Source organism: Candida dubliniensis, chromosome 3 (genome assembly GCF_000026945.1).
Source record: "Candida dubliniensis CD36 chromosome 3, complete sequence".
Classification (NCBI taxonomy): Eukaryota; Fungi; Ascomycota; class Pichiomycetes; order Serinales; family Debaryomycetaceae; genus Candida; species Candida dubliniensis.
Window position 1 is genome coordinate 1,520,274 of NC_012862.1, and position 12,347 is coordinate 1,532,620.

The 12,347-nt window shown below is 34.2% G+C and overlaps 2 protein-coding genes across 2 annotated transcripts; both read left to right on the top strand. All coding sequences in view use genetic code 12, as the record gives it.

The window, feature by feature from the left end:
• Window positions 1–175: 175 nt before the first annotated feature.
• CD36_86410 (nuclear pore complex subunit, putative) lies at window positions 176–3,328 on the top strand (the record flags this gene model as incomplete). Its single annotated transcript, XM_002419497.1, has 1 exon — window positions 176–3,328. One exon carries the CDS (start codon window positions 176–178, stop codon window positions 3,326–3,328), a length of 3,153 nt encoding a protein of 1,050 aa, XP_002419542.1.
• Window positions 3,329–4,482: 1,154 nt separating this feature from the next.
• Window positions 4,483–5,520, top strand: CD36_86420 (glycogen synthesis initiator protein, putative; the record flags this gene model as incomplete). The annotated part of the gene is made up of 1 exon (XM_002419498.1): window positions 4,483–5,520. One exon carries the CDS (start codon window positions 4,483–4,485, stop codon window positions 5,518–5,520), a length of 1,038 nt encoding a protein of 345 aa, XP_002419543.1.
• Window positions 5,521–12,347: the final 6,827 nt, after the last annotated feature.

Genomic DNA, 12,347 nt, shown 5'->3' on the forward strand with positions numbered 1-12,347 from the left:
TGGTATGTAGATTTGTATTACAGTACACGACGCTTTTCGATGTAGTTAGTGAGTGATCAAAATTGTAGAGAGAGAGAGAAAAAGAAAGAGAAAAAAAAAAAACCATAACATAAGGAAACCATTTTTTAACATCAATCAATTCCCCCTTCACTCGCAAAGTCAATTGAATATTAAAATGTTTGGAGGAGGAGCATCATCAGGTTTTGGAGGATTTGGTTCTAACTCAACAACCAACAATTCGCCGTTTGGAGGTGCAGGTGGTGCCGCTACAACTAATACTGCGTCATCACCGTTTGCATCAGCTAATACAAACACAACAGGAGGTGGTATTTTTGGTAGCAATGTCAATTCCTCAACAGGGTTTGGAGGAGCCAATGCATTTGGTGCTAGCTCGAACACAAACACCACACTGGCATTTGGAGCTAATACTGGAGGTGGACTTTTCGGTTCTACGTCAAACGGTACCAGTTCATCCCCGTTTGGTCAACAACAACAGCAGCAACAACAACCACAGCAAACCACATCTGCATTTGGCTCTGGCAATAATTCAGGGTCTGTCTTTGGATCATCAGCTACTGGAGGTGGTTTATTTGGGAGTAAACCAGCTACTTCGACATTTGGTGGTTTTGGAACCACTGCTGCTAATACATCTTCACCTTTTGGAGCATCTACAACAAATGCTTTTGGCGGTGGAGCAGGTGTTGATCCAAATATCAATAATGGTACTGCAGGAAAACAATTTACTCCATTCACAGAAAAGGACTCTGCAAACATGACTAATGTTTTCCAAAACATTTGTTGTATGCCAGAATATAAAAATTTCTCTTTTGAAGAATTGAGATTAAAGGATTATGAACAAGGAAGAAGATTTCCACCAGCAGGTGCTACTGCAAGTGCTGGCTTTGGTGGTGCTGCGGGTACCAATGCTACTGGAGGGGGATTTGGGTTTGGTACAGGGGCTTCACCTTTTGGAGGTGGCGCTGCTGGAGCAACAAACCCTTCAGGTTCTGCTTTTGGATCAGCGTTTGGGTCAACTTTTGGCAATAAGCCAGCTGGTACCTCTCCTTTTGGGGCTGCTTCTACAACAGGGGCATTTGGAACTACAAATCAGAACCAGTCACCTTTTGGTTCTAATACAGCAGGATCATTTGGTTCGGGTACATCCAATACTTTTGGAGGTGGTGCTAACAGCACTTTTGGTAAACCTGCCACAGGATTCGGTTCTTCCGGAGGGGTATTTGGTAGTAACACCAACACTGGGGGTACAGGTGGTGGTTTATTCGGGTCTGGTGGTAATGCTTTTGGTGGTCAAATCTCATCAGGATTTGGAACTGCCAATAACAATTCCCCATTTGGCCAGGCTCAATCAAACAACGCATTTGGTGGGGCAAGCAATAATTCGCCATTTGGTCAGAGCAACACACAACAACAACAACAACAGCAATCAGGGGGGTTATTTGGAAGTGGAACTGGTACTGCATTTGGTTCAAATACTGGAGGATCTACTTTTGGTTCAAACAACACGGGATTTGGTGCTGGTGGTAATGCTTTTGGTCAACAAGGAAATACTGGGTTTGGAGCAAATAAACCAGCAACTACAGGATTTGGATCATCTACATCAGGAGGTTTATTTGGGCAACAAAATCAACAACAACAACAACAACAACCAGGTGTCACAGGAGGTTTATTTGGACAGAACCAACAACAAAATGCTGGAAGTGGATTGTTTGGTGCTAAACCTGCTGGTGGTTCAATGTTTGGACAAAGTAATACCAATGCATCCGGCGGAGGTTTGTTTGGTGGTCAACAGAATACCTCAACTACTGGTGGGGGGTTATTTGGGTCAAAGCCTGCCACTTCGGGTGGGTTGTTTGGTGGTCAACAACCAGGACAAGCACAACAAGGAGGAGGGTTGTTTGGTCAACAAAGTCAACAAAACACGCCAGAAGGTGGATTGTTTGGAAACAAGCCGGCTGGATCAACCACGGCAAATGGTGGTGGGTTGTTTGGTAATAAAGCGGCAACTGGGGGTGGATTGTTTGGTGGTCAACAACAACAACAACAGCAGCAACCGCAACAGTCGCAGTTGGGAGGTGGCTTATTTGGAGCCAAACCTGGAACAACTGCGCCACAGGGTGGTGGATTATTTGGTGGCCAGCAACAAACAACTAATGTTGGAGGTGGCTTGTTTGGAGGCGGTGCAGCATCAACAGGTGGATTATTTGGAGCAAAGGCAAATACCAATGCGACAGCAAATTCTAATTTGACAGGAGGATTATTTGGAGGCGCGACAACTGTACAACAACAGCCTCAACAAGCACAACAGGCATTGGCTAGTATCAGTTCTCAAAATCCTTATGGTAACAACCCTCTTTTCCAATCCATAACGGGAACATCATCACAACAACAGCAGCAGCAGCAACAACAAGCAAATAATCTTCCACAGTTTTCATTAGTTAAATCTGCAGCACCTATTAAGAAAGCGGTTACTCTTGGAAGTACTTCACAGAAGGTTACTCCGTTGTTCAAGGTGAGTTCATTACCAACAAAAACGTCGACTGAATTGGTAAAGGATGATGTATATAAGAATAAGAAAACAGATGATTTGTTTTCCGCTGCTACTGACCAGGCAATTATATCTTCTGATATTTTTAGACCAAAGGAAAGTTTCAAAAGTTTGGTTTTAGATAAATCTAAAGCTTCTAATGCTTTATTAACGGGTCTGTCATCAGGTCCAACAAAGCAGGTAACATTTGTTTTGGATAAATCAGATTCGAAAGAATTATCTGCATCCACACCAGAACCTTTAGAGAAAACCGATAAAGATAAATTGGAATTGCAAGCAGAACAAGAAAAACAACAGCAAGATCAAGTTCAGGATTCTGATGTTGACAAAGATGGATATTGGATGTCACCTTCACTTCTGGAATTGAAAAAGAAGTCACTTCTTGAATTAAAATCTATCACTAAATTTAAGATTGGTAGAAAACATTATGGTGAATTAGAATTCCTTGAGCCAGTAGATTTAACTTCTATTGTCAATTTAGATGACATTGCTGGAAATTTAGTTACATTCTCCAACAAAACTTGTGTTGTTTACCCAGATGATAACAAGCCTAAACCTGGAGAAGGATTAAACTTACCGGCACGAATCACGTTAGAAGGATGTTATCCAATAAATAAAGCTGATAAATTGCCAATATTAGATCCCAAAAGTGAGATTGTCAAACGTCACATAGAGAATTTAAAGACGATACCAGAGATGAAATTTGTTAGTTACGATCCGACAAATGGTCATTGGACATTTGAAGTGCAGGAAATGGATTAAGAAAGAGAGTTTTGGGTTGGTTTTTCTTATTTTCTGGTTTTGCTGGCCAACATACGACTGATAATCAAATCTATTGAACAATGTTAAGTATTGGGAGGTTGTTCAAATTAAAGGCTGATGTGTTGTAGGTGTGGGAGTGGAAATGTTAATTTTGAATTGAGATTATTAAGACTTTTTCTTGATTCTTTGCTTCACCTCTGGTGGTGCATTGTAGTTAGTAGTTAGTTCATTGAATAGGATATAGAAGATAACTATACAAATTTATATATAGTTGCTATAGCTGTTGTTGTTAGTAGGTTGATTTTGTGTTAGTGTGGAGTTCAGGCCAGATGACTACTCAATAATGAATTTATTTAGTCTGACATTGATTTTGTGTGCGCTTAACAAAGATAATAAACTCTGAGTGGAAAACTTCAATAATTACAACAACAAAGGGTATTGTCATCTGGCTATGAATTCTATATTATTAATAAAATTTACATGTCTACTTTAATTGACATGAGATGATATTATAATATCTACATAACCCGCAAAAAACAATGACCCTGCCACCCCGCCACCCCGCCACCCCGCCACCCCACTCACATAAAGCATTCGCTTCGGCAATAGCTTTGACAGCTTTGTTTTTACTCACGGACAACAAAACCAGCTAAAAGTCAATTGAATAATAGTTTACTAATGAATGGTTGATATGTGCAAAGAAGTTATATCATTAAATAAACTTCTGTCCTACAAACCAACTCAAATGGGTTTGTTACTGTGGTTTATTCTTCCCAGTCAAACTAATTTTAACAGTTGCTTGTAAATTTCAAATGTTTATTAATGGAGGGGCGGGAGGGAGTGAAGGTATTGGGAAAGGATTTTTAGATCTGTATTAGTAGTTTTTTTTTTTTTTTTTGGCTTAATTAATTATTTAAGTATTTGTCGTTCTTTGGTTTTTTTAAAAAAAATTTATTTATCTAATCAGGTTTACCTTTACTACTCATAATCAACAAAGCAAACCAGAACAAAGCAAACCAGAACCAAAAAAAAAAAAAAAAAAATCTCCCCATTAGCTACAATTATTTTTTTTTAATCAATATAAATAAATAAATAAAACTATACAACAAGATCACCACTATTCCTTTCTATTCTTATATATTTATTACAATCAGATGTCTTATGCTTATGCCACTCTTTTAATAGGAGAATCCTATTTACCAGGTGTTTTAACTTTGGGGAACAGATTAAAACAGTTGGGCACGAAACATAAATTGTTGGTTTTATTAGATACCAGTTCAATTTCATTACAAAGCAAACAATTAATCGAATCAATTTATGATGAATTAATTCCTATTGATGATCAATTGATTTTATCTCCATTGCAGAAGTTAACTGAACAATTGCAACGACAAGAATTAACAATTAGTTATTCAAAGATTTTATTATGGAATCAATTAAATTATGATTCAATTGTTTTTCTTGATGCCGACGTATTACCATTACAAAATTTAGATCAATTGTTTATTGGTTATGATATTGATAATAACCAGATTGGTGCTGCTTCTGATTCCGGATGGCCAGATATTTTTAATTCCGGGGTATTCAAGTTGAAACCTAATAAACAGACATTTGAACAATTATTGGAATTTAGTGTTGATCCAAGCAATACTTTTGATGGTGGCGATCAAGGATTGTTTAATGAATTTTTCAAGTTGGAAAATTGGATAAGGTTACCTTATTTATATAATGTGACGCCTAATTATCGTCAAGATTATCAGTATTTACCAGCATTCAATAGATTTTTTAAGGATATTAAAGTATTACATTTTATTGGTCAAGTGAAACCTTGGCATTATGAAAATGTTTTAGCAAGTGATTTAGCCAATTTTCATCAATATTGGTGGGACGAATTCAATAAGTTTATTGGAGATGATGTTGCATTGAAGTATAGATTGTTGAATTTACCTAGAGGTGAAGCAACAAAGTTGAAGTTTGGTAAAACTTTGAATGCATGGGATAAGAAAGATATTGACCAAGGCACTGAATTGGTGGAAGTCGAAGAGGAAGAGGAAGAAGTTAGTCACAGTCCAATTTTCCCTTGGGAACATCGTCAGGAGAAAAGACAAGCAACTCGTGTTTTCCAAAATATTCCTACTACTTCTACCACTGGTAATGATTTTGGAAAATCTGATGCAGAGGAAGAACAATAAATAGAGAGAAGTACAGAAACTTTTGGAAAATAAAAAATCAGTATCTCCAAAGATGGTAAAAATATTACTGATTCATTCTTGCGGATGCTTGATAAGATCAATTCGGTCCGGACAAGTCTTTAGAGGGAATTCCTTTGTGTTCAATGAAATTTTATTCCAAAGAAAAAGGAATAGGGAAGAGAAATAACGTGGCCGTTAGTCAACAATCATCGTAACACTTGAAGGATTATAAACTATTGGCTATCACATCTGTCAACTGTTTTTGTTTTTTTTTTGTCTATTTTACTTCATTTTTTTTATTTGATTTTATTACGTGCTATTGATTTGGTTTGACTTAGATATGCTGCTTCCAAGATATTTGTTTGCTATATTATCATTTTTAACACCATGATTATTATAATTATTGTTTATTTTCGTTCAATTCTATTTATTTTATATAATGATTGTTTTTACTAGATTAGAATTAGTAAATAATATACATACATTTTTTTTTGTTAGATTCTGTATGTTGTTGGTGAGTCAATTGACCCTTCTATTTTGGCACAAGAAAATGGGGAGCAAGGCAGAAACTCCTCGGCAAGAAAAAAAATCCAACATCCAAAAAAAAAAACATGCCATCACCAAGAATCGAACTTGGGTCTAATCGGGATTGCAGTTCGCAGTGCTTAAAACACCACAACGATTTATAATGACCACTATACTATGATGGCTTGTTGTTAAATTTGAAACTTTTTAGAATGTTGTGTACAGTAAATATTACAAATAATGCTATATTATATTGGTTATTAGTACATGCTTAATTAAAATCCATGGAGTTTGATTACCTTGGTGTGGATATCTGACATAATTTCCAATGATTGGTACGTAATTTAACATTATTATCACTATTTCAAGAAGAATCACTCTTTTTTGGTTTTCCGCTAAGATACAATTGATAAAAAAATACGTATTCATATATTAACGCAACAAGTGATAATTTACTTAAAGAAGTTTCATAGTTGAGTAATATAGAAAAATAGAGCATAAGTTAAGCGTTATTCCAGATGACACAACAGTTTTCTACAGTTTTGTTTAGTTATGGGTATGTATCATTTGTGAGAAATTTAAGAGTTGACAAATTTTGTAGACAAAAAAGTTGCGAATTTCAAGTTAAAAACAAAAAACCAAATCATCATATTGGCTACCATTATTGTCAACAAATATCAACAATCCAATCTAGACAAACCTGCCAAGTCTAACAAAAACTTAATCCAAATGTATTTTTGGAATATCAAACACCAAGAACAAACCATTCCCCTTTATTATTTAAAACCATTTAATCCGAATCCCCACCACTAGCACCAATATCAAGTCAAATATTATACTTATTATTATTATTATTTTTACACCCTATGTATTTTTAGTAGAATGCACCGTGTGTGAAAATATTAATATTTTTTTTTTTTGTTTATTCGCTTACTATTATTATTATGGACGATTGGTCTAGCAGCCAGCCAGCTAACCCCAAATGCATGATGTTGTAATAATTTATTATGCATTCAGTAGCACTGTAACCATCCTCAACTGCAACAACACCACAATCTACAGGGGGGGGCGGACCATCTGTTACGGTTAGTACCACTTTCTTTTTATTGACCAGATTGATAATATTTTACCAACAACGCCCGTTGCCTCCAAAAAAAGACAAGATAATACACCAAAATAAAATATCTCTATATAAAACAGTATGTACGGGTACGAAATTCGAGACAGTAGTTGGTGTGTAACGTATGGAAATCTTCTACCTTGCTTGAGGGTAGGAAACAGCCCGACCTAGCTTAACGGTAGAAGGGTTATGGTGAGTTGAGCAATTATTTAGTTTTTTAATCTGTAATAAGATGTGTTACACACAACACTCTCTTATTATTTCGCGGTATCTGTTTTTACAATACCATTAAATGTCTTTGCAAGTTTTAACGTAGTCATAAAAGAACTCAACAAAGCAATAGAAAAGTAAGAATAATAGAAGAGAGGCCTTGACAGTCGGTTTATGAATCAAACAAAGTTACACAATACAAATGATCTTAAACAATAGAGCTTCTAGTGATTCGGACCAACCAACCAAACAAACAAACAAAAGTCTGACCCTTTGCTGCTGTTGACAAAGCCAAACTACAAAGGAAAAGAAGAAGAAGAAGAAGAAGGGCCGGGATACCAATAGACAATTGGAATATTAAACGATGAGAATTGTAACAATAAGAAACAACAACAACAACAAGAAAGTATTGTTGGTTTTGTTACACAATATAGAAAACTTAAATTAACACATCGTACAGATAACCAATTTCAATTCTTCAAAATTTGTGTTTAGTTTTTTTTTTTTTTTTTTCTTCTTTTCCCTTTTCCTTCACTAAATTTATTCAAAAAACCGTGTCATATTTCCACATAATTAATTAAACCAAAAAATAAACGAAAGACAAGAACAAACCATTTGCTTGCGTAAACATCAACCCACCACAATTTTTCTCGTTATCTATTGTAAATGTAAGCCTGCTTATCCCAAGTCATTTATTCAAGTACTAATGATAATAAGACTCCAAACACGGTGTAGATTTTCAGAATTTTCAAAAACACATAATCGTACGAAAACAGCAAAGACAGAAATAGCTAAATCTGTGTTTCAAAACTTAGCCACCGCAGGACATCCATCACCACTATTGCCACTGCCATAATAATAATTCTCTACCTCCTCCCACTTCCCCTTTGGCTAAAATAATAATTACTGTTATTATATCTAAACCATTGAGTATTTAATTCAATCTGAAACATGTGTATATTATTATTATTATTATTTTTTTGACGATTAATTAGTTATACCCCCTTGCACCACCTTTATAGCGTATTAAAAATAATTTGAAGAATCTTTTATTTGGAATCCCTATCCTTATCCTCCTTAAAATCGTAACTGCAATGGTGTAAAACTTTTTGGAGTGATCTTTGCAAAGTATCGCTAGAAGTTGACAAAATTGCCAACCAAGAATACACAAACAGCAATTTTGTTTCCAAATTTCGGCTAATCTACAACAACAACAACAACACCAACGAGTATGCCAATCTGATTTGTTGGTTTTTTTGTCAAGAAGTTAGTTCAAGATACATGCAAATGACCTTGCTTTTTAATTTTTTTTTCAAATTGTGCTAGGTAAAGGTATGACATGGTGCATCAATTCCCAGAAAGTGGAGTTTGTGTTCACTCTTGATTTGGTAATGGGTGCATTGTTTTCCGGATTTCGTTTTTTACGTATGTTTATATAGAATCAAAGTCGAGAACCACTTTGTCAAGGTTGCTGTATATCGATGGTACAATCTCACGACCAAAGACAACAAATACAAAAGTTTGAGTCACTGTGCATAAACCGTTGGATTTGATTCTTTACTGGACTGAAATTTAAACAGAAAAATTTCGAAATCTATAATTTTGGTTGGATCCTTACATTTCGCCGAAGTTATTAGACTAAGAGATTTCAACGCCGAAATTACAATACGAGAAAACCCAATCAACGAACAAACAGAGAAGCACTAAAATATAATAATAATACTAGTATTTTTTTTTTTTTTTTATTCATTGCATTGCTTCAGGAACCGCTTATTACTTTTTATTATTGTTGATTTGTAAATAGAATTTGATTTGATAATACTGAAATTCTCAGCTTGGCAGTTTTCCGATTAATTTAACCAACCACTAATAATAAACTCAAGAATTACAATTATCCATTGAGATTAACTCAATATACATATACAAATAAGCTATTCAACATTTCCGGGGGGCGGGAGGACACGGGCGAGAAGGGGCAGGGCGAGTTTTAGATTTTGAGTATTTGAAGCGGAAAAAAAAAAAAGAAAAAAAGGAGAATTAAACTTAAAAAAAGATTTATGCACAATTGTGCCTATAGACAATTAACTGTTTTTTTGGCTGGGTGGTGGTACTATCACAAACCAACATAACCCAATTAACTTGTTAATCTTCATGTACTGCAAAATTATTGAAAGTATAGAATTATAGTTTAAAGATTTGAAATTCTTTGTAAAAAACGAAACAAAAAATGTTTCGTATTGATTTTTCACTTTTTCAGTTTCTTGTTTTTTTGTAGTTCATTCATTTTTTGCTCGCTTGGCATATATACAAAGAGGTCTCACAAACAAGCATAGGTGCACAAATACACTAAAAATCGTAATATTAAGCGATACTAACCAACGATTTCTTCGGTTAAGGTGGTTGAAAACATTATCAATTAGTCGATAAGACATAGCGAATCAAAAAAGGTTATAGAGGTCGATGATAATGTTAAATGAACCCTTGAACAAAAGAAAGATGGAAGTCCAATTGACCGCAGAAAAGGAAAATTGCTTCAACATAAACAATAAGCCATGAAATATTTCATTTTGTAATGTTGTTGAAATCAAGGTGGACAATAGGGATACCCACACACACACACACACACAGAGGTAGAAAATACCTAGTCGTTCAAACTCAAATATACCTGATCTCCTTTATCTTGTACAGACACAAAGTCACGATATATTTGCTGGTGTTGGTTAGTTTCAGTTTAATTCTAGGTTTGTCAATTTTATTTTAAAAGCATGTGGTATTTCTTCTTATTATTTTTTGATCGGTGTTAAATATAATAATTCAATTACTAGTCGTTCGAGTAACCGACCAACTAACCCACATTTCCTAAAAGAAAGAAAAAGAAAAGAAACAAAAAACAATAATAATAATAATACACTTGAGATCTTTATGACAATAATGGATAATAATATTATCATTGCAACAATGTCACAACTTACAGTCCTGGTTTTAGAATGCAAACCAAAAAAAAAAGATGGTTGGGCAGATAACACAAAGATTGCAATTGGACTCATTTTCTAATTGTCTTGGTCTATTAGGGGGTTCAATTTACCTAATAAGCTACCCAAAACCCATTAGATTTCCAAGAATATCGATTAAATATATGTTCAAGTTATTGTATAATTATTTGCTTCTAACTTTATTGTCTTGTGAGTGTTTCCACGATAAGTTAAATTAAAATATCACTAACAACAATAATAATATGATAAATATTTTTCATCGTAAAATTTGAAAGAGAGACAAGGAGTAAAGTTCGTGAACGAATATGGATCAAGTATTCTTTTCAATCCTGAATTGATTTCAGAATGGTCAGAATTAAATCAAAAAAAAAAAAACCAAGAAACGTTTGATGAGAGGAGAAGTACTTAACCACTGCATCAGTAATGTAAATACTGATAACCAGTATCATGAACAACATGAATGCGACTCCAAAAATTCAGATCAACAGATACAATCAATCTATATAATAATATCAACATAAATAATACTGATAATAGTAATAACTATTATATTTTTATCTTTTCTTGTTCAATTCTGTTGGATTTGGAGAGATATAATACTTGCTTATCAATTCGTTAGCTATTCCGACAACATAACAACAAAACAATCAACCAATCAACCGAATTAGCAAAAACCTACAGATACCTGCATACTTATCTATGACTCTCCCCTTCGTATGTTAAAATTTGAAATAATCTATTACATTTATATAAATTGGATAATCCAATAAAAGGATGTTATTTGCAAGTTAAAAAAACCAAAAAAAACTCCTGGGTAGGGCTCTCAACGGATCTGATGAACGTTGACGACGAGGATTTTCATTGTATTGTATCTACAAATTGCAAAAAAAAACATACTGCGATGTTTTATATATGTTTTATGTGTGTGTGTGTGTGTGTCTACAACCCAAAAAACTTGTGTTCCAGAATCTATTGTGTACGTGTTTTTGTACCACTTTCCTGTATTTTTGCAATTTAGCTCTCCTTTTAATTGAAACTAGTTAAAAGGAAAAAACACACGAGAGACTAAAGTTTTAGTTTATAAGTACGGTAAACACAGATTATGATGATCCCTATGTTGATTTTCTTAATAGTGGCTCCTCTCGTGTTATTTCCCTTTTGTTTATCGCTAACTATTGGGCCAAGTTGGTCTCACTCTAACGTGCTGTCGTCTTTTAGATGATGAATCTGAATCATACGGTCAAAAATTTATTAGTCACACAAGAACTCCACAGAAAGAAACAAGATTTAAAAAAAGAAATAAATAAATTGAAAATTCTAAAGACAACTTTAAATATGAAATGCAAAAATGATAAAAACAAAAATGAAATCCTGTTTTTCCAATTTTAAGAAATAAAGTTATTTTCTGTACTCCTTCGTTTGTGTTTCTATCTCTTTGTTTTATACTCTTCTAATCAAGCCAAAGTAGTTGATATTGTTATATCTTTTCATTTCACTATACACTTCCTTTCTTATATATTTGATTGATCAACATCCTAAGTTTTTTTTTTTTTTTTTCATCTTTCTTGTAGTACAGTCGAAGAAATAGAAAACCTTGCCACTTTTCCTTTCGTGTATTTGGGGGGTTACGTATGTCTTAATGCATGCATATTCATGTACGTATCAGTTCAGTTGCATGCAAGTTTATGTGAGTTTAGGTGTGCATTTGAACACGTCTTGTATTTTAATTTTGGATTTATCATCATCATCTGCTTTTGTGCAAACAAGGGCACATATATATGCAGCACTGATTAATCTATTCACGTAATTCATTGATTTGCTCTCTCTCTCTCCATGGCCCAAGGCTTATTCTTGTTGGTGGTTTTTCCTTTTTCCTTTTTTTTTAGTTCCCTTCTTTTTGTGGCAAAAGAAAAAAAAAAATTTAATGGTAATAAATTTGAATAGGATATATTTCCGAATAAGTCACAACTCCCCACCTC